Source organism: Anopheles stephensi, unplaced genomic scaffold (genome assembly GCF_013141755.1).
Source record: "Anopheles stephensi strain Indian unplaced genomic scaffold, UCI_ANSTEP_V1.0 ucontig121, whole genome shotgun sequence".
NCBI lineage: Eukaryota > Metazoa > Arthropoda > Insecta > Diptera > Culicidae > Anopheles > Anopheles stephensi.
The window spans coordinates 8,485-31,024 of record NW_023405038.1 but is presented as its reverse complement, the minus strand read 5'-3'; the positions used below and the strand labels follow the sequence as shown (position 1 = coordinate 31,024).

At 44.2% G+C, this 22,540-nt stretch overlaps 1 protein-coding gene and 1 long non-coding RNA gene across 2 annotated transcripts in view; one reads left to right on the top strand and one right to left on the bottom strand.

Moving 5' to 3' along the window:
- The window catches only part of LOC118515255, a 36,470-nt gene extending 16,644 nt beyond the window's left edge, over nt 1-19,826 (bottom strand). The window contains exons 1-2 of the long non-coding RNA XR_004906996.1: nt 19,729-19,826; nt 18,850-19,168 (exon numbers count right to left, since the gene is read on the bottom strand). This is a non-coding gene — a long non-coding RNA (uncharacterized LOC118515255). The remainder of the gene's footprint in view (nt 1-18,849; nt 19,169-19,728) is intronic.
- A 378-nt stretch (nt 19,827-20,204) lies between these two features.
- On the top strand, nt 20,205-21,921 carry LOC118515253 (NADH-ubiquinone oxidoreductase 49 kDa subunit-like). The gene has a single exon (XM_036061939.1). The coding sequence runs from the start codon at nt 20,308-20,310 to the stop codon at nt 21,718-21,720; it is 1,413 nt and encodes a 470-aa protein (XP_035917832.1). The 5' UTR covers nt 20,205-20,307; the 3' UTR covers nt 21,721-21,921.
- The last annotated feature ends 619 nt before the right edge of the window (nt 21,922-22,540 follow it).

Genomic DNA, 22,540 nt, shown 5'->3' with positions numbered 1-22,540 from the left:
CTAAGATCCCAACAAATGGGAAATTTTTTCATGGATTTCTATTAACAAGGAGACCTTAGCCATGTTAGACTCAACAACATTTATTTGAGATCGTTTTTATAAATAAAACTAAAACTTCAAATTGGTCGGGAAATATAATGAAGTCCTATTTAAACGAAAATCTTTCGATATATAATATATAAAACAAGGAAACTTATACTGTTATCTATTATATGAAGTAATTTAAGAAATTTTGCAGAGAAATCTATGTAGAGTTGTGATACACAAACATAGTTTTTTACGACACCTTTTTCTGGTGAGAAGCACACGCGAACCCGTAAGACAATAAAATAACCATAACAGACAGACTAAGCCATCGATTGAACCTGACGGTAATACTCTCGATTAGCTGCAGACATTTTTTTTGCTTCTTGCTGCAAGCAAAATCAATTCCACCACTCCTGTCATACTGAAACTAGTTGCAAAACACACAGCAAGACAGAAAGAAACACATCAGAAAAGCAGCCCACATAGTACTCTTATCTGGCGGAGGGATTAGGTTGATCCGTGTATCAAACTCCGCTTTCGCTTCCGTTCCACGTCCGTTCGGACGGTTTTGTTTATATTGTTTGATTACGTTTCACGATATATACATTTTTTTGTGCTTCGTCCGAGCGTCCTTTCCCTCAATACGCTATCGATGGATTACTGGTCAATTTATTATTCAGTATCCAGTTTGTTTACACATGTATTTTTATCCGGGGTGAAGCACTACTGCTGGCGGTGGCTCACTAAGCAAGATTATTGAAGGATAATCGGAAGGAAACTGAAGCAAGCAGACAACCTCTGTTGGGCGTTAAAATGTAATAACCAATAAACGTTAATCATTTGAAGCTTTAGTGAAATTACTGTTACTTTACTTAACCAAAATATGATGAAGGAGAACTCTTTGAATAAATATTAGTCTCTTACTCAGAACTCTGACCCTCTCGAAGAATTACGGGTCCAAAGTGCGGAATGAACTACCACACTAAGTAACTTTACCTAATTCCAATTTCTGAAAAGATTTCTATGAAGGAAGAACCTCTCCGCCACACACGCAAAAACACGCGCACTAGAATGTGCTCATAAAATCTGCCCATAGTTACCACTTCATACTTTATGACGACCCAACGTCAATTCTGGACGCTCTGAAAGCCCGGTGCGTTGCAACGAAAAGCTACCAGCACGAGGACACGCAGTGAAGGGTTTGCTATCGCGGGGGGCCGTTTTCCGCTACCTAGCCAATCCGTACCGTAAGTAGCACGGGCTTGAAGATGATGTCGGTGAGATGAAATTACTTTTTTATTACAAAACTTTCCACCGCCACGCTTATCCCGGTACCGTGCTAAGCCCAGTGGTGCAGCAGACGCCAATCCCACGGGGACCTTTTTCCTCGAATGGGAAGCGAATTTGAAGTGATATGAAAATTTGAAAGGATTTAATGCTCGGGCCGCCCCACAACGCGGTCGGGTCGGGGAACAGGCAGAGTAAAGTTTGATGACGCTCTGGAAGGGAAGATTTGTTGCTTCGTAAAGCCCTTTTTCCTGCCCGTAGCTGATGCAGTAGTTCGCCTAAACCAACCTGCTTCACATATTCTGTGCGTGTGTGTGTGTAGTCACGATTTTTTACTTCCCTCCCAGAGGTATCTTCAAAATTGTACTATACCAAGGGGCTGGTCCGGAGAATCGACAGGTTTTCCTGTGACAACTTTCTTCCTGAGCTAGCTTCATTCAAGATATGCTCCCAGTTTTCATCCGAGGCGCTGTGCTTGCTGGATGAAGTTCTAGGTTGATGATTGATGGATGTTTTATGCGAGACTACACACCACAAATAACTTGCGCTAAGAACCGTCTAAACCTCAAGTGTGTTTTTCGCCAAAAGAACACTTCCTACACGGCTGGAAGAATCTTCAAGAATCAACAATCTTGAAGCCCCAAGTTTCCTTTGTCATCTTCGTTCTATGGAGAGTTGAATATTAAAATTGAACCATCATACTGAGCACGATACACTGGGCGTGACTTCGCTAACATAATGATGTCAATAAGGTGTTTTTTTTTTCTACACAACAGCACAGGTCAACCGATAAGCCAGGACGCCCAGAATAGTCAAGGGTGTAAAGGGTCAAAGGAAGAAAACTTGATAAAGCTCTACCATTCCTCGTGTCCGGTGTGGTGTGGTTTTTGAGTGGCTGCAAAACATTATCTAAAAGCCTTGTAAGTTAAAGGTTCAGTTTAGGATTTGCAAAACCGGATGGACATCCATGGACAGTAACACAACCGGTAACCCCTGTTGGTTGATGATCGTTTTGAAGTAAGCTTGCGAGAATCATGAAACCACATCAAACGTCAAGGACGTTGGGACCGTCTGCGGGAACGTTTATGGTTAAAGTATGGACAAGAACTTCAAACCTCAGGAAAATATGTTTCCAGGAAATTCTAGTATTCTTACTACGATGTTAGTGGAGCTCCAGGAAATTAATTCTATAGCATCTTGAACAGCAAAGACACCCTTTATGAGGCTGCATCCTCTCAATCCAGTTGTAATGGAGCATCATTATGCTTGGCCTGTTTACGTCTTATGAACTATTCTTCAATATACCTAGTAATATCCTGGACTTAGTCATACTAACTTAATCAGTCCATCACATTGTCTCATCTTATCCTCTATCCTGAACGTTCTCCTCCATCAAAGACTATCGAAATTCCTACAGTGGTTGAAAACTAACCCCCAGAGCCGTTGATTGAATGAAATGGGACCTTCTGACGGTTACATTTTATCACCCCATTTGCCCTATCATCAATCCCCATTACTAGACGACCATGTGGTGAGTAACTATGTAGGAACAAAAACCAGGACCCGCCAAACTAGATTTCTCTCATCAATATTTCCAACCCAGTCCATCCAATCTTTTCTCCCTTTCGCAACAAGCTACAAGTAGACCGGTTCAGTAAAGACTCCAATCCGTTATGAATTCCCAATACCGGAGCTGTGATAAAGGCTTTCTTTTCCATGTTCCCCCGTCCTTCAACTTTCACCACCACATCCGGTGGCAATGAAGCGACCGCCCGACACTGAATCTATTCTGACAAAACAAATTGTTTGAAGATAACCCACCGAAATGGGGTTTGACATTCTTCGGTGCTTTTTATGTTCGCAGCCCGTCCGATAAATAGGCACAGCCATCAGTGAGTGTGTGTTAACACTGTTTCACTTAAGGAGGTTAGGAAACGACCCGACGTGGAGAGCGAAATTCTACGAAGGCATGTGGATGAAGTGACACACACACACAGAGAGAGTGAGATGGGAATGACCATCGCCCAAGGATCGCAACTTTATAACGGCCATATTTTACTCTCGCTCCCGGCTTCATTCGCCCGAGCCTTGGTCGGTGGCTTTAAACGTGGCCCAAAAACGAAACCTGACCCTTCGGAACCTGCCAACACCGGCTAGACTGCAAATCCGTCGTTAGTGGTACGGTGGGAAGATACTGGCGGACTGCTTCACCCTAATACCCCAAAAGGGAAAGGACTTTGTCAGCCGGTGCTGGGTTACAGTCCCGAAAGCAAGTCACAGCAAAAAAAAACCCGCTGAACCCCATCTCGCCTAGGAGAAGAAAACCCGATTCCATAAAGAAGGATAATCGAGCTATCCCGTGGTTGACCAATCAGCCTGCTAAACGGGATGCTTTACAGGATGTCTATACCAGTGTCTGTGTGTGTGTGTATGTCTGTGTGCACGAAGGATGTGGTGTACATCGATAAACGGTTTCAAAAATGCACTTTACGTGTTAGGTTTTCTCGCATCGAACAAAAACTCCCTTCCCGAAGGCACTCACTTAATCATCGGCCGTTCGATGATCCCAGGAATTTTACGGTTCATTAAATGTTGAAAAAAAAAATGGTGGGTACTGAAGAGGAAAACGGATTGTTTTTCCGAGAGGAAAATTCCGGATTCGTTTTTTTTTTTTTTTTGCTGCTCACTTTTCTCAAACAACCCCCAGAGCATCTTCGGTATGGTGGAACCCTTTCTTTGAGCTTTATTGCGCGCCATAATGTTGGAGCACCATGGGTTTTATTTTTCCATTTTATCAGCGATCACATTTCATTATTTGAAGCGGGTTTTATTAAATCGAACGGTTGTAAAATTATTTTAATAACCGTGGAACAAAACTTTTCTTATTTCATTTACCAATTGGAAAAAAACAATGTTTCAGAAGCAATTTTTCCAACCATGATGGAGTCAGACATGAAACCTCTAAGAGCTTTCAGCATCACTCTGGAAGGGCTCTTCATAACTTTCTAATTGCATATAGCATTTTTCACAGTACTATGCAACATATCCTTCTGCTTGCAGCCATGAAACATTGCCTCCAGTTGGAAAAACTCCCAAACAGAAAAAGCCCACAACCCATTCAATATAAAGAAACGATCCTACCCGTACAACACAAAAATACATCATCACTCTTTTATTACTCTCGAACCCGTACCGACCGGGCAGTTGAAAGAAAGGGGTACTTTTTACATTAAATGCAGCTTACGATGATCCCTCTGAGCCACAGCATAATGGATGATAATGGGACGAACGGCAGTGAGAGGAAACTAAAGCAAAAAACCTCCACCCGACCTGAGTACCGATCATCCACCGGCTAACACGGTAAGGTGATCAATATTGATGTGCTGCGGCGTAACCGGACTCCCCATCCACAACCCATCAACCCAGCAGCCCTACCTAGTTGATGAGAATGAGGGAAAAATCCTGCCAAAGAAAAAGACCAAAACTGCTCGCACGGCTTTTTTTCTATTGAAGCCGCTCGTAATGGTGGCTGTAACGAACAAAAAAAAAGTTGGGCTGCTAAAAAAACAAAACATCGGCATCGGTCCCCCGGATGTACCAGAGGTACCAGAGGCCAGACTCCCAGCCCCTACGGTTCCCAACAACTAGGGAGCACTAGGGCTCGTTCGTGCCGGAAATCCCTCAACCGCAGTGTTTTGCGAAATATCATGCTGTGCTGGTCAGTTTTTAAACCCAATTTATGGTGCATCCGATTAGCCCCACACTCGACGGTTGCTGGCTGCGATGTAAAACTTCCGCCTCGCAGGGTTCGAGAGTGTCAGTGTTTTGCAGGTACGGAGCTGTAATAAAAAAAAGAGAACGATGTTCTACACACATGCACACATGGAAGGTTTGAGAGGTTTAATGTCCATGCAGTCATCGTAAATGGTTGTTGACTTGGGTGGGGATAACGTACGGTGGTTTTAATTTTCGTCTCACCCCGCACCAAACACAAAAGCAAGTAATTTTCCTAATGCAAACCCGCACAATAATTCGCACATGTATCAAATTGCTTTAACGTAATGGAATGATCATAAGGACTGCATATTGTTGAAGCACAGACATAATCTTTTCTTTCCCATTAAGCTCTCAAAGCACAATGCACATATCTAGATCGTAGTAGATGTTTGATCTTTTCAGCTCCTTTTACGGACTCATGGTTGTAATATGATTCTTAGCCTAATGGATATTGAGGATAATAAATTGGAGCTGGCAGACTTCATCAAATTAAATAGCGGATTGAATGAATGTTAATATTTGCTGGCTAGAGTCATATAAGTATTGAAATTGAGCTCCAAGTATGCTGATTGATTAAGCTTTGATCTTCCAATTCCTTAATGAGATACACATATTGAGTAATTTTCAAGACACTTATACTTTTCCCGGTCTCTAAATCTAGTTCTTAGTAGCTTAGTAGTCATACTAGGCCATAAGGCATATTTAATTATGGAGTTTTATTGGCTGTCATTATTCCGCTTATCAGAAGTTCTCAATTATCTTGAACTTTCTGGAGCTCGTATCAACACCATCACTTTTGACCATCAGAAATTTGGGCCTACAAAGCCTACTCTGTTCAAACCAAACAAGACTTTACGGGTGGAGTCATCCGATGTTATTCTTATGAATATTCCCAGCCCTCCGGAGACTGAAGTGTCTAATTTGCTACACAATGGTGATATGGACAATGAGCCATCTGCTGCTTGGCCCCTGGCCCGTTTGGAATCCGTCCAGCGCAAATTCACCCGGTTCGCTTTGCGCTTCTGGAGGGTTCAAGTGGACTACGACGCTCGCTGTGCACTTTTGGGTATCGAGTCGCTGAACCAGCGTAACTACAACGCCCAGAGACTGTTTGTTGCGGGACTTTTGCACTACCGGTTCGACTCCCCAACACAATTCAATTCAACAATTCGCGACCTTGGCCCCCTACAGACACCATCGATACCGCGCCATGGTCTAGCGCCGTGGTCTGGCCAATACAATATCCTGGGCCTTCTAGTCCATCTCGCCATTAGTCCACCTCAACTCTGGATTACGGGTCGTCCAATGTCATTTTCATGACGAGCCTATCAAAGCCTGTTCAGTGAAATTCGCTGAAAATAGTGAGGTGACAATATATCGCATCTAAAAAGCCATTTGAGTCCTTTTTAGTTTTTTGGGTAATCCTACTGAGCATCTTGCACTCGAATTTTGTGAATTTTGAACAGAAGTTATATCATAAAGCAATTCCACTAGAGGACGAGGCTATTACGATACGAATCTATCATTATTCTTATAGCCAATAGACTTTAATTCACTGTTGGCTCACTTTGCAAAGATATCAAAGTGGATCAACTACGTATCCTTACTTCAAAATCCAATTAAAAACCCTAAAAATTACAAACTATGTTTTTAACTACCCTAGCATGTATTTGTTGGTTTTTTATACTAACTCTTTACTCGGCAAACTTTTCGTTCCCGTACTCTTCGTTAGCAGCAAACGAGAAGTTTCCAAATGTTCCAAATGCTCCCCCCCCCCCCCCCTCCCCGAAAAAAAAACCTCCAGCACCCGCGAGTGTATTGTTATTGATTTATTAATGAGCTTAGTTGTTTCGTCCTGCCGTTTTTTTATTATTCTTCGTCCAGTTCTCGTTTTCTTGCGATAACTTTTAACGACCATTTGCACCGACTGTACCGGCCTGGGAAGTTTTTCTTTCGCAAACAGTGAAATGGATTCTAATGGTGCCAGTTGCCATCGCCGGGCATCAAGCTCAGATTGTATCAATTAATAATTAATCGGGCAACGATTTTCGGTATCTACCAAGATAGTGAGTGGCCATCCGCCGGGTGTGCGCGTGTGTGTAACAGCACAATCTCGAGCAAATACAAAACTGTACACTACAGCACTAGGCCCAGTTACAGGGAAGGATTCGTTTCGATTCACCTCGTGCGGGTTTGCCTGCTTTCGCCACTTGTTTGCCTTTAGTCACACTCATTCGTATCCTTGGTAACGAACGATCGATCCGCCGGGTGCTTTGTTTTATTATTTGCAGACCAACCGTTTCAATTACCGTTGAAAGCATCACAAAACTACCACCTCCGTCAATGATCTCCCGTGGTTAGCACACACACAAAAAATAAACCACTTAAAAATGAAATATTTTCCAAACGAATCGATTTTAGCCGCGAAATGTTTCGAAACCTAATCACCTGCAGCTGATTGTTTCATTTAATAAAACGTTACCGAGACACACTATACCCCGTCAGCCTGCGGGGCGTTACGTTTTGCGGGGTTTCATTTACATTTTTAATGGCTGTTCGCATAATAACCTCACTAACCGGTCACGCTCTCCTGCTGCTGCTGCTGCGTAGTAATGGCCGAAGCATAAAATAGGGGAGGGGACAAAAACAAAAAGCTCACCGGACCAAACCACATAAACAACGTAAAACAATACAGAACGGGATGGAAGAAAAACGCGTGGAACTTCATGTTTTCCCCTGGGGTAATCAATCAAACAAAAATCACGCAACTTCTCGCTTACCTGCAGGGGAAAACCGTGCCGGGGTATGGTTCCCGGTCCTGGCAGGCATACCGAGGACTCGCTGGCTGGGCGAAATTTGTTACACAATGTGACGTGATTTTCCACCACGCGCCCACACACATACATAGAGTTTCGGTTTCAATCATCGACCGTGCCGTTGCGGCAGCGAAAGACGGAAATGTTGATGCAGCTTCCGAACAAATATCGTCCAAAAATTCCCCGGCCAAAACCAGCCACAAATGCATCCACTTTATTCGGTGCGAAAAAAATGCTGACAGGAAAGAAAATAAAACAAACGAATTTTCCCGCAGTTCCAATTATTTACACCCGCACAGGAAGGGCTGTACACAGTTACCACACATACACACATTAATTGCTAATGAATCGAATGAAAAATCATTTACAAATGAATAATGCTCGTTTCTGTGCGTTGGAAGGATGTTAATGAATGTGTAACCAAACGTGCACAATCGGTTGAGCGCGGAAATCATTATGTAATTTCGGCGAATTTCCTTCACGTCTTTTTTAACCCAGTACTACACATGGTGTGGTTTTGTGAAAATGGTGGAAAAGTTTGGCGTAGAAAAAAATCCTGTTCACGGTTAAACAACAACGCTGGTGGTACGTAACGTTACACGGTCTTTGTGTATGGGTAATGTTCAGGAAATTTTTGATTTTTTATTTTGTTCAGAGCCAAAAGTTATCAAGCTTTTAATTAAGAAACAAATTTACAGCAGAAATGTTTTTCGAATTAACTTTAACGACTCAAAATGTACTGCTGAAAAGGTCGTTTCAATTCATATTTGAATTATTTTGATATTAATAAGGAATATTCCTGATGGTTCTATCCTCAATGTGAAATACAGATGATAATATCTAAATATTCTTCTTCTTTCTTGGCACTAACAACCTCGAGAGGTCTCGGTCTGCCATTTCTGGCTTTCTGTGACTTAATTTTATCCGTAGCAAGGTAGTCAGCGCTACGTACGGGGAAACGGTCTAGATGGGATTTGAACCCCGGTCCTGCCGTGTGTAGACCGGCGCCGTTATCGCCTCCGTCACCGGACCACCTCCCCCCAGTTATCTTTTACTTAGAAAAGACCGCGGCGGGCCGGTGGTAGAGGGGTTCACCGGGGCACAGGGGTTCAAATCTCATCAGGACCTTTCCCCCGTAGAGAGAACTGACTATCCAACTACGACGCATCATTAAGTCCAGTGAGCCAGAAACGGCAGACATGACCTAAGAGGTCGTTAGGCCAAAAAAAGAAGAAGAAGAATACCTAAGAGGTCGTCAGGCTATGAAAGAGCAAGAAGAAAAGCCATATGTTCAAACATATTGAAGAATTGACACTAGAGTAGCATGGTACAAATATTTCCTTCAATTTTGAAGCTTAGTTGTCTCGATCGATTCTCGATAAAAGAAGTCCGTACTGGGACCGAGTGTAAATGAATATTTCCTTAAAAATGATGATCTACTAATAAACAGTTTTGATTCATAAATATACATTCTATTCAACGATTTGTTCTAACCAACTTCATATCAACTTTTCATAGCACCGATAACGCATCGTTTGGCCTCGGGTAAAAAGCAATTGCACTTATTGGTGATATACCTTACTTGCTGCCCACCAATAGCACACAGAAAAACAGCAAACACTAATGAATAAAACACGAAATGGTCCCTGGTGCGACAACGCCGACAATGAGCAAACAGTGCCTAAACTAACATTCCAAAAACCGCACCACCACGAAAGAACCAGCAGCAAAGGAACCAACGAATAACCGGAAAGGAGGAAAACAAAAAAACTTTCCCCCCCGCAAGCAAAAAAACTGCCCATCTTCCGAAAGCCCTTTGGAGGCATCCGATACCACGAGGGAAACGGATCAGCATCTGGAGCTAGTTCTGAAGTATGGGACTTCCGAGGGGGGGAATAAGGGAGTCCGATGGGGAAACCCGACCTTAAAGGGTGAAGAGCTTATTGCTTTAACTTTTATTCCGCATTGTTGCACGGCGACCCACACCGAGACGCGAGCCCGTGTGTGTGTGAGCGCTGGACCACAGTCTTTTTTTTATTTTCCCGTTTTGGCTTTTATTTTCTCCGGCATATTTTCACCCATTTCCCAATCATCTATCGGGGATTTCTTTCCTTTTGCTCACTTTTAACATCCAACGCGCGCTATCGTCCCCTATCTGTAACCCTCTGGTGTCCGTGTACACCGTATGGTATATCATCAGCACACTTTTCAACGACGAAGCACACAACAGCAACAAAAAAAGCGCGCGCACCCTAAACCCCGCACCACGCTGCCAGGCGTAATAGAAAAGTGTTACATAAACTTTTGCTCAACCAGGCTTACATCAACCAGCTCACATGTAGGCGAACGGGTTTGTTCCTCGGAACAGGTTGCAGTGGTTGGCTCTCTCGGTAATGGGATTTTCGAAGCGCTGGGCGAATTTGAGGAAAAATCGAGACAAAGAATTTAATTCACTTTCCCGGTTTAACTCCAGCACTAATCACGATGTGGCGGTGAGAAGTTTTTAGGAAGCTTTAGGAAGGAAAAACTGGGTTTCCAAAAGGAGGGGGAAAAGAGGAACCCGGAATCAGTTTTGCATTTTCATAATGTTAGTAATGCCATGATGATTATGCTACCATAGATGGTGTTTTGTGCAACAAAAAAATGTAAGGCCACAAGCAAATGTGTAATTGGAAAAAGGAAAATTTACATTTGAAAGAAGGAAAACCGGGCGCTCAAATATGCATATTCGAGCAACGGATAGATTTTTCCTGTTTTTACCACAACTGATGGGAAAATGTGCTGAACGAAATTAACAGCAGGAAACGACACAAAAATACATTAAAAAATATTTTAAAATTTTTCAAATCGAAATTTTCCTAATTGTAAAACATTTTCAAATGCCCCTCGTAAATGCGTCATTCCAAAACAAACCCTATCAATTAGCATCGCAATCAATCATATTCCCGCGAATCGTTAAAGCCCCCCGAGGGAGGGAAAATTTGCTTCGCAAAACAAACGCAAAATTATTACATCCGCCATCGCTCAAGCTCAGCTCTCGGGGCGTGATTTCCACCTCGTGAAAATCTCATTACCAAGCACACGCATCGCATCGTTCGCTGCTGTCCCATATTTCCACCCTCACATATGCTACAGTTTTACAAAACGGATATCCTCCGGTTGGATAATTTTCTCCCAACGCTCTACCACACTTCCACTGGCTCTATCACTTGCCCACACTGTCACCGTTCGATGCGGGATGGAATCATTATATTCTCATTTTCAAACGCACCGCGAGACGATTGCAGCGTAAGCGAAGGTGCTGAGATGCTTGGAAAGCAGCGCGCACCGAGATTGCTGTACGATTTGCAAACCATTCCGCCATCGATTTAATGCACAGGCCCATCTGTTATTGCTGTTCAGGGTGGCTTAAATCTGTTCTGGCTTCCCCAGTTCGGAAGACGGTCCTTAGACGAGTAAGGTAAATTGCGGCACGTCCTCCACCGGAACCACGATTGTAAATCATTACCACTAATGCGATCACAAGCGGTGGCTGGTTTTGCTCCACCGAGCGACACGAGACTGTCAAATTTGCTCGCTAATATCTAAAGCCGCTCTAAAGAAACGGATCGAAACCGAATTTGGTATGATAAATTAAATTTTCCCAAACAGAAGCAACCCAAATCGTACAATTCACCAGCAATAAGTTTCACCTTTTTCACCGGCGTGCATTATTCTGGGCAGAGGTGTGAATTGTTTTCACCGTGAGCATCAGCTGCTGATGGGGTGTCCACCGTGCCCGTAAGGGATTGCAAACTTTACTTAACCATACTTTGCTGCCATACCGCCCTGGGACGATGTAAATGAGCATATAAATCATGTTGCGAGCCGGGTGTTCTAAGTATGTTGCCGTGTAGCGGAAGAAGCTCTCCGGTGCCACTTTTCTTAGCTTCCATTAGGGAAGAGATTGTAATGGTTATGGTTTCCTGTTTTTGTGTTTCGCGATAAGGGTATTTTATATTAAGTAATCCGTTGTAAGACATTTTTAATCCCTTAGAATTTAAAATTTATCGATGAGAGATCAGAGTAAAAATTTTCTTTATTTTATTCTAATAGAACGACCTGGTCGTAGTGCTTAAGACTAATTTGCAAATCGATTAGATGCTGGCAGTCCGTTAGTTTGAGGCGACAACGGCACCGGTCTTCACATGGCAGGACCGGGGTTTAAATCCCATCTTGATCGTTTCCCCTTAGTGATGACTGACTGTCCAAGTACGTTGTATCATCATTAAGCGTAATAATCCAGAAATGGCAGGCATTGACATTTTAAAAGGCCGTTAGACTAAGAAGAGATAAAGAGATAGTCTCCCTTATCACAACATTACTTTATATAGATAAAAATTGCATTTTATGTAAAATAAAAGTAAAAATGATAAATAAAATCAAAACTAACTTAAGTAAAAACACATCAATCACGGGAAGAATTACTTACGATGAATTCAAAATTAAAAATAAAAATTAGATAAACGTAAATGTGTATAAAAAATTGTTAAAAATCAAAGACTCGAAACATTATACAAGTACAGAAAATTAATTAAAGAATCAATAAGAAAAAATCAAAATTTAAACTAACTTTGATAATGATTAAAAATTAATAATAAAACAGCTCGACAAATAATGTTAAATAAATCATTTGACGCATAAAAACCTGTCTTCAGAAGTAGTTGCTGCATTCAAATAAAGCTGCTAATCATCCTTACCAAGAAACCTATTAAAGCTGAGGTTATCCATTGGTTTGAAAAATGGTCTCCCATATTTTCCTTATCCATTTTCGTTCACCCATACTTACTGCTTCGTGCTGTATGCTTTTTCTGCTGTTCCGCTCATCAATACCTGCCGCCGCACAGCATATTTATCGTCTCGAGCAGCTGCAGCACGAATGAATAATTCATACCCATTCAACCAGACAGCCATCGTACGCCGGGACACAAACAAGTAATCCCACAGGACGACAATTAAAACAGCATCCGTTAGTTAGCTGCATACACACACACCGAGAGCGTACGAACAAAAAAAGGACGCGCTGCCAGCCAACCGTACAAAAACATCCCACAAGTGACAGTGAAGTGCATCTACGGAGTACGGCAGGTAAAAAATCACCGCTCATCTATCTTGCTTCACCAGTATTATGCACTTCCGAACCCGAACTTATGCCGAGAACAAAAACCTCTGACATGAGCGGCAGCAGCAACTGAATAAGCGGTTGAAAATCAACAACCATCGGGAAAAAGAGTTGACATCGAGGAGCAGGGGAGGCAAAAAAAAACGAGAGACATAAGACGTGCCGCAATCAATCCTCCCGTTGTCGGTGACCCGACGAAGCTAAAAAGCTCATGAAGACGATTATCGACAACGAGTGTTCGAGCGCCACGCCACCGGGATGGGAAATAATCCGGATGTTGTTTTCATTTAAATGTAAATTTTCCAATCATCGTACAATTTTCTTGCTACAACATTTCAACTCGGCCCGATCGGAGTCGATTGTGTCTGGTGCGTTTCTGGCAGCTGGGAGCAACACTGGCCAGACGCCACTCTGTTATACCGATACAAATTGCTTCTCATCTTGCCCGGTTTCGTACAGGGATGTCCGGATGTACCGGATCCGAAGGTCCAACACAAATCATTCGGCCTGAATGTTCCCAGGCTTCCGAGCGTTGGAGCAACGGTCCTGGACGAACCTTGATAGATAACGTACTTTGAGGCGATTTTCTCACAGCCAAATCAATACTCCCAAGCTAATATCTCAAAAGCGTAGCTCTTTTAAACCTTGAGCAGCAGGGCAAACCGATGGTCGAGCCATCAAGAAGTATCGGCTAAATGTGGAGATTAAAGGTTTTTCCTTCGGCTGCACTTACCGATAAGCAATAGTCAAGGATTAAGAGGCTCAGCAGCGTTAGCGAGCAGCCCAAACGACCATAGCTTCCTTCCCAACGCCCATGGTTGACTCAATTTCAAAGCCTACGCGAATTTTGAGCCCTTGTTTCCTAACATTTTTTTATCATAATCAGCTGGATACTATTCATAGCTTCCGTCCCCATTTGTTATCAGTTGCAAATCGAGCTCGGGATTTTTCTCATACTTTCCACCATTTTTTATCTCGCTCGTCTTAGGCTTCAGACATTTCCCAAGCAGTGGCGATCAAAGAACAACCCATTCATTATGCCCAGAATACTTCATGCTTGAAAGGCGCCCACATTGGCATTCACCCTACGAAATCGCCATCAGCACGCGAAAGCCCCCGATGTTTGCATGTCGCGGTTGGACGCGTTTCCCATCGACGTGGCCAGCGCCGGTGGAAAGCACCTTTTATGTTGCCCGCTGTGCTACGGGTCGGCTTTTCGTCAGTGCTGTTTGTGTAGCTTCCATCAAACGAACATCACTTGCTACAGTGCGCCGTTCGGAGGAATTTTGCGAACGTAGCGTATCTTTTACCGGTCGGATGGTCGGTCGCATTTTTCCTGCTCTCCTTGCATGCTTTTACTTCTTGGAGTCTAATTAATGAAGCATGGCCTGTGCGAGTATCATCTCGACTGGCTTCGACGTGCGTTTATTATCCTGCCTTAAGCGATACTTACGCGTACTTTAAGGTCAAATGGGCAAAATTGAAACCCATTCACCTGGGGTGGGAAATGGCAAGCCCCCTCTCCGACACTGGGTGATGTTGTTTTATCGGCTGTTGAAAATTTAACAACCGTAACAAAATGAGACAGCTGACATGCCGGTGATTCTGACAGCACAATGGTGGATGGTCTTGGGTCGGTGTAGAAGTTTCAAAGCTATTATGTAGAAAAATCTTAGGATTCCTTGATGATTGAAAAGAATCATTTTAACTAACTCTATTTTCCTATTATATTGCTAAATTCGTAATTTTTTCCAGTCTTATCTTACCTTTCTAGAATATTTTTGGAATCATCCAGTCGAAGGGTCCAGAACTTAGCAGCCAACCCAAAAAAAGGAAATGTTCTTTGATCCAAAGTTCTATAAAGACTCAAAACATCTGCTGCGTTTATGCTGTTCCGGCGAAGCCATTGCAATCAATCAAAAGAACCATCCGCGCTATCTTGTTTGCATAGCATGAGTTCAATTAATCTTTCATCACAGCCGGTTTTTTGGTCCGTCTGCTCCAAGCGCTTTAACTTTCAATTTCTAAGAACTTTCGCCCGACACTCTTTTCAGACTCTACAATAAAAGCCAATGGAGTCTGTTGCAAGATAAAAAGCGCTTCCAAACTTACGTCCAACCAATTGCGCATCGACCGTTACCCGCACCATACGCTCAATCTACTTCCTGGGCCTCGGTTTTACCACCAATCCGTTCATACTCATCAGGCCAGATTACTATCACTCCATTCCGGAGCTTCATGAACCAGTTGTGCTCAATATCTATGGGCCCTTTTTTAGCTCCACCGCTTCTCCCAACGACTCCCATTTGCTTTTTCCCTTTCCCCCTAGATCCGTCCGGAATGGACAAACTTTAGTGCCACTTGTAGCAACAGACGCAACATCTTACCCGTAATCGTTAAGTGGCAACATCGAGACAAGTGCTGCTGCTGCTGCTGCTCAGCATCATCGTTATGTCTATATTTGAGCGGTCCTGGAGACGGACAGCATACTTCAGCTTCCTGACTCGAACCGTATAGCTTTCGTAATTAAACAGTGCCCTGATCCGAAAACGAGGAAACGGTGTACTAACTTGCTCATAATTGTTCACATCCAGCAAAACGCTTCATGTTGTACACCGTTTGGGCACAGCATTTCCTTGTGCTAATTCGCTAACAGGGTAGAGCAAACGCTGGTTTTTCTTGCAGGGTGGGAATTTCTAAGAAAAGCACAGTCTTCGCTGTACCGCACGGTCGTATTAGCCTTGTATTGAAGCGACAGTACGGGTACATAATCCTTGCAAGGTGCTAACAATTCGTTTGAAAAGGATGCTCCCATTCCAATGATGTTCATACGCTCGTACACCGTCATAACGTACCAGGCGTCTCCATTGACATTGTACTAACAAATCTACCAGGCGTCTCCATTGATTTTTACTCAGCTCAGTGCGAGAAAAAAAGGTATTTCAGTTCCTGGAACGGGGATTACCAAAGTGGCATGGTGGCGGGAAGGGAAGTATCTTCTCAACACACTCACACACACGAACATGCTGTAACATAATGTCGCTAATAAAGCCGGATGCTTCACGGTGTATGCGTTCCATTACGAAAGTGGGAACTGAGACACAGGCACCGGTGGGCATTGTCACCGGTGAACAGAGCAGAAGAAACCCACAAAACGAGGTACAACCCGTGTTGAAAGTGGTACCCTTACTCGAAACCTTGCCTTATCCATACCGCAACAACGAGACAAAAAGGAACGCACCAATCCTTTTCTTTTTCGGGATTAGATTCCTGGGAGGTGAAGTAAGCGTAGGGAAACGGTATACACCCTTCAAACAAGGATAATCATTTGCCACAACCACCACTGCGGGTGGTAAAATTGGAGGGTAAAAGTAAAGGGACATAGAAAAAAAAAGCTGAGGATTGCTTACTACCCATACCAAGCACAGGATCACAATGAACAGCCAACAATGGACTTGGGTGTGTAAACAATTGCGTAAGTAGGAGTACTCTTTTTTTCCCTTCGTTTCCTGCACACAGGTTTTCGTGGTTGTCTGTCTGTCTGTGCTTTTTTGTTTGTTTCGCCACTCCACAAAGCCTTATTTACATTTACAACGTTCAAACTCCCTGGTTGAGGTAAGCCTGTCGGGAGCGTGTGTTTTGTATGCTTCCCATTTCTCGTCTTTTATCCACCGAAACGCAAGCCCTAAACTATGCCCATCGTATGAAATATCCCGTATTACGGAAAAGAAACCCAGCATGCTTGTTAATATTTACGCATTCTGTAGCACGGACAAAACCCGTTCGTTTCCGTTCTGTTTTATACGAGGCACGAGCGAGGTACGTCGAATTCAAATTCTAACCCCAATCGACATACCTGTCCAACACCCTAACACGTTGCGCTTCGAAGTTCGCAGCTTAATCTCGAGCCGCCTTTTTCGCCCTCGTTGGCCGAAGGGTTAATCTTTCAAAGCCGGTCGATAGCCGGCTTCTGGCAGTGACCTTTCCCTTCAACTCCAATGTCGGAGATATATTTGGGGTTTGAAGGTTTTTTTTCTGGTTTGTTTTACGGATACGATTTGACGCGAATCGAAGTTGAAACGCGGATAAGAAGAGGCGGCAGTTTCCTTGATCGCACACACTCAAGGGCTTGGTGAGGTGTTACGGCTAAAATAAGAATCATGGGAACCGAGTGACCATAGCCTCAAACTCATCCCTCGCTCACAGTTTCATATCGCAGGAGATTGATTTTTTAACCTTACTTGAAAAACGCTCATATTTCAGCGCCCTTCGAAGAAGATTGTGGCACCATAAGCCTTCAGCAATATAAAAAGTTTGAAACAATCTTTTCTCAATACAAGATAATGTGTTAAATCCTGATGTCCTAAATCCTGCAAACTGTGGGGATGGCAGGATGACAAAAATTCCATTCCACTCAGTTCAGCATACGCTATTCGAAATGTTTGCACAAACGTCTCAACACCTATGCACACAAATACCACCTCTCATTTCTCGCCCGAAAAATTCCCTCCAGACCAGCTGAAATCGCTTTCGCAAGCACAAATTACGAGCATTTCCAACCCCAAGTAAAACTGGCGTGATTTTGTCCGTGTTCATCATTTGTCCGTTTTTTTCCTATTCATTCGTTGTCATTTTCCAAGCTTCGCTCGCACGTTTCAGCACGTGCTTGAGCGCGCCAAACCAAAGTTCTGCACGACCGGGCGCGGTGAAAGGATTTGTCCACTTGAAGATGGTGAAGTGCGTCCGCTCTCGAAAGCCCAATCCTGTCTGAGCCGCAGTTTTGCTCCAGAAATAGAAGAACAAAGTTGGGCATCAAAACACAAGCTCGTACATTTACGGAGAGAAAAAAATGACTCCATCCCTTAAACGCCAACCCTTACCGCGTCCTCCTAGTGCACGCGATCATCCTTCCCCCCGAACAGCGAATGCACAATAATATCCATTATTATGATTACAAACAACGGGAGCTTCGCTACGAAACTGGAGGGTGAACCTTAGCCCTCACGTTTCGGTAAGGGAGCGATTCTTGCGATCGAGCGCATGATGTGATACCGGGGGAGGGGAATGCTTTTTTGTTCCCGCTACCGGATGCTGCTGCTTGAACGATGCTTCAAGGGCCACGCTTGTGTTTTCTTTCTATCTACCCGCAAGACGCATCGCATCAGTAGAGTTATGGCCTGCGGGGGGAAAATAAGGTGTGACGAAGGTACCGTCAGATGGGGAGGAAGTTTTTCTTCTTTCTAGACCTCATGAGGCCTCGAGATAAAACTGTCTGTGTTTGAGTGCGCCCACGTACAGATACGGGCCACACAACCCGAAACACACGCTCGGTTTCATGTGGCAACCCTATTGTCTGTCAGGCTGCTTCACGCCCAGCAAGAGAGTTGCATTTGGGTTCAATGCCAAAGTGGAGCATCCCTTGTTGTGCATATGCACCGTGTTTGAGTTTCTTTTGCATGTTTTTGTGTTCGCTCCGCGTTAGTTTGTCAGTTTCGTAGAACTGTAGGAGGCTTTCCTAGAACGGGGGTGGAAAACTTGGACGAGCAATAGGCAATGCCTTTCGCTGGTCTCAGCTATCCTTGGAGTGGACTTGAAGTGACGTAGGGATACTGGGAACTGCATCCCTGTGCGCTTCCAAACCAAACACCCGCCATATTCCTGCTCACTAGCAACCTAGTTACCGTTGAGTATCCTTTCACAGCTTCGGTGGTACAACCCCCCGCATCATATACTTGATTCTCAGGTTCTGCCCAGAGTAGAGTAGAATGTAAATTTACTCACCGTTCGTTTTGCGGCACCATTCGCTACGTCAAGCCAGATGTCAAAACAGGGGTCGGTCGACGCCAACGACGCGTCTTCACCACAGTATCTACTAACTTAACTCTTGTGCACGATTTGATTTCACACACTGATTCCAAATAGGCAAACACACACTAATACCCACAACCACACACACACACAAGCTGTCAAGCTGTCATATGCCACACGACACCACAATACGGCCACTGCCTTGATTCTGTCAGGCAGTTGGTTTTCTTGATTCACTCTGAACTTTCCTTCCCGGGAAAACCGGGGAAAAATTGCGGGGAAGCCTGTAATGCTGCGGGAAAAAGGCACAAAGGGGTTGTAGCTGGATGGCTGTCAACTTTAAACAAAAAAGGGGAGGATTGGCCAAGATGCACCGGAATGGGTGAGTGTGGTGCAGAGTCGAGGACCAAACTGTTTTACTGAGAATGTAAAAAAAAAGGATCAGGAAACACTAGCCATCGGGCTCAAGTGGGGTATCTGATATCTGTCCTCCTTTTTTTTAATGTAGCACACTTTCCTACCAAATACACTGATTTCCCAAAACAAGAACAAAATCAAAAGCTATTATTTATGCTGCAATTCATTTTTATCTGAAGACCTTCCGGGTTCTCTGAACATGGAAATTCCCACTGGTCGCATGGGATGCACTGAAACGTGAGCTGTTTTTTTCGATTTTTTTTACAGTTGTGCACTCCCGTCGGGATCGTATTTATGAGGTATTGCTTCGTACCCATCTACAAATCTTCGTTCGTACACAATTGATAAGCGTGATATTGTTCAAATTATAAACTATGAACAATCACGTAGACTTATATTTTACTTAAACATATTAAGGACCCAAAGTACACTTACAAACTTACACACTTTAATACACTTCGCTTCTCAACACACTTCGGCACTAGCCAGCAGAAAGATGGCCGCCAGCTTCTGCTCGACTGAACGGTCACGACGGTACTGCTCACGAACACGATGGCACATCTCCCCGGTCCCAAGATCTCGCAGGACACGCAGTACATCGTGTCGATGTGAAGGAATTTCCCGATGAGAGACAGTGAAAGCCGTGAGTTACCATTTTACCGAATCGGTTCCCTCTCTGCTCTACAACCATCTGTAGAGCGATCGATGAATGAACCGAAAATTTGGTGAGGAAAAAATTTACTTTCAAAATAGTAGCAAATATAAAGCTGATAAATAATAATCTAAATTGTTTTCAATTTAACAGACGAATTCATTTCTTGTTTTGTGTGTGCGAAATGTAAACAACTTCCAACCGCTGAAACATATTCAAACTGACAGCTGTCAAACAGAGTGACGTAATTTTCGTGCTGCTTAGCAGTGAGTTTCAGTAGAAGGTAAACTCGAACTCCAAGTGGGAAGGCTTCAGGAAAATACCAATATTTGTTCGGAAAACTCCCATTATACTTGGCAACGATGGCTTTCAGAGTGTTAAACAATACTAACATGCGAACCGGCATCAACATTTACACAATCGGTGGACGACTGCTAAAAAATCGCACCGTTTTTCACAGCGCCCGTCAGCCGGTCCGTTTCGCCGGCAAGTGGTTCCCGGATCAGGAGTTTATCGAACAGTTCAAGGGCCCGGTCATGTACCCGGATGCAGTGACCTCTCGCTGGAAGCTACCGCCATGGAACAGCAAGATCGCCCCAGTCGAGAAAACGGTACGAAATCTGAAGCTCAACTTTGGACCTCAGCATCCGGCTGCCCACGGTGTGCTTCGGTTGGTGCTGGAGCTGGACGGTGAAACGGTAATGCGAGCCGACCCACACATCGGTCTACTGCACCGTGGTACGGAGAAGCTTATCGAGCACAAAACCTACATCCAAGCATTGCCCTATTTCGATCGGCTAGACTACGTGTCGATGATGTGCAACGAGCAGTGTTACTCGCTCGCGGTGGAAAAGCTCCTGAACATTGAAATTCCTCTGCGGGCCAAGTACATCCGGGTGTTGTTTGCGGAAATTACACGTATCCTGAACCACATCATGGCAATCGGTACGCATGGGTTGGATGTGGGCGCCCTAACACCGTTCTTCTGGCTGTTTGAGGAGCGCGAAAAGATGATGGAGTTTTACGAGCGTGTATCGGGCGCACGCATGCACGCCGCTTACATCCGGCCCGGTGGTGTCGCGCAGGATCTTCCTCTCGGGCTACTAGACGACATTTACGATTTTGCGTGCAAGTTTGCGGAACGATTAGACGAGGTGGAGGATGTGCTGACGAGTAATCGCGTGTGGGTTCAGCGAACGACCAACATTGGAATAGTATCGGCAGCTGATGCGATAAACTACGGCTTTAGTGGCGTTATGCTGCGTGGTTCCGGTATCAAGTGGGATCTCCGCAAGACGCAACCGTACGATGCATACGATAAGGTTGAGTTCGATGTACCGATCGGTACGAAGGGTGACTGCTACGATCGTTACCTGTGCCGCATCGAAGAGATGCGCCAATCGTTACGGATCATCGACCAATGCATCAATCAGATGCCGGCCGGTGAAATTAAGACGGACGACGCCAAGATATCACCACCGTCCCGGAGCGAGATGAAACTATCGATGGAAGCACTTATACACCATTTTAAGCTGTTCACGCAAGGGTTCCAGGTACCGCCCGGTTCCACCTACACCGCGGTCGAAGCACCGAAGGGTGAGTTCGGTGTGTACCTGGTGGCGGATGGGTCCAGTCTACCGTACCGCTGCAAGATTAAGGCTCCCGGATTTGCGCATCTGGCCGCGCTGGATAAGATTGGTCGTCATCACATGTTGGCCGATGTGGTGGCAATCATCGGGACGCTTGACATCGTGTTTGGTGAAATTGATCGCTAGACGGCTCGATTAGGGTGATTCCTATTAGTGGCTTAAGAACATTAGAAGTTAAATAACAAAATTGTGGTTTGAAGACAAAGGTACCAAAGATATTATAATCAACGGCTTAAGCGACTGTATCTCAATAGCCAGTTTCATTAATAATCTTATACATTTTCTGTCCTTCAGGGTAACATGAAATAAAAACAAAAATGTTGTGAAAAATTCATTTCTTCCCTTCCTGAATTCATTCGTCCTCGGCACTCACGAACGGAAAAGCCGAGCCAAAAAATCCGAAGCGAAAGAAAACAGAGAGCGCCCATTCACCATCCTCAGCTGTTTCGGAGAGAGATTGGAAAATCCTCTTTTTTTCAGGATACTTAAACAACAACGCAAGAGCAACCTTATTGAACCGGAACATTTTGTGGGAGAAAACGTGAGAGACTACGGGTTCATGCTCATCAAGCACAACCCGTAACATTGCATCGCGTACTAGTCCTTAGAAAGGAATCGAGTGACGAGCGAAACAGGAGAAATGCTCCGAGCTTTCTTCAGCAAAACTCAACTCTCAACCGCTGGTTTATTTTGCCGGCCGGTGTCGTCTGATTGCCGCCATTAAACCATGGCACATAACGCGTGCAGTACATGGCCCGCCGCACATAGGTACCATTTTTGCCGCAACAGATTCGTACCTGTTGTTGTTATCCTGCCGGTGTGTCCTCCTGATGTTACTGCCGTTGCTTCGGCAGACAACGAATACAAATAAAAATGCCGTGATTTGGAGGATCGTGATTTCGGCGATGAAATTTATGGGATCGACCTCGACTCGATTTTGCTGCCG

Excerpts from the sequence above, each read along its gene's own strand:
- LOC118515253 (XM_036061939.1), top strand. The coding sequence starts at position 20,308 with ATGGCTTTCAGAGTGTTAAACAATACTAACATGCGAACCGGCATCAAC.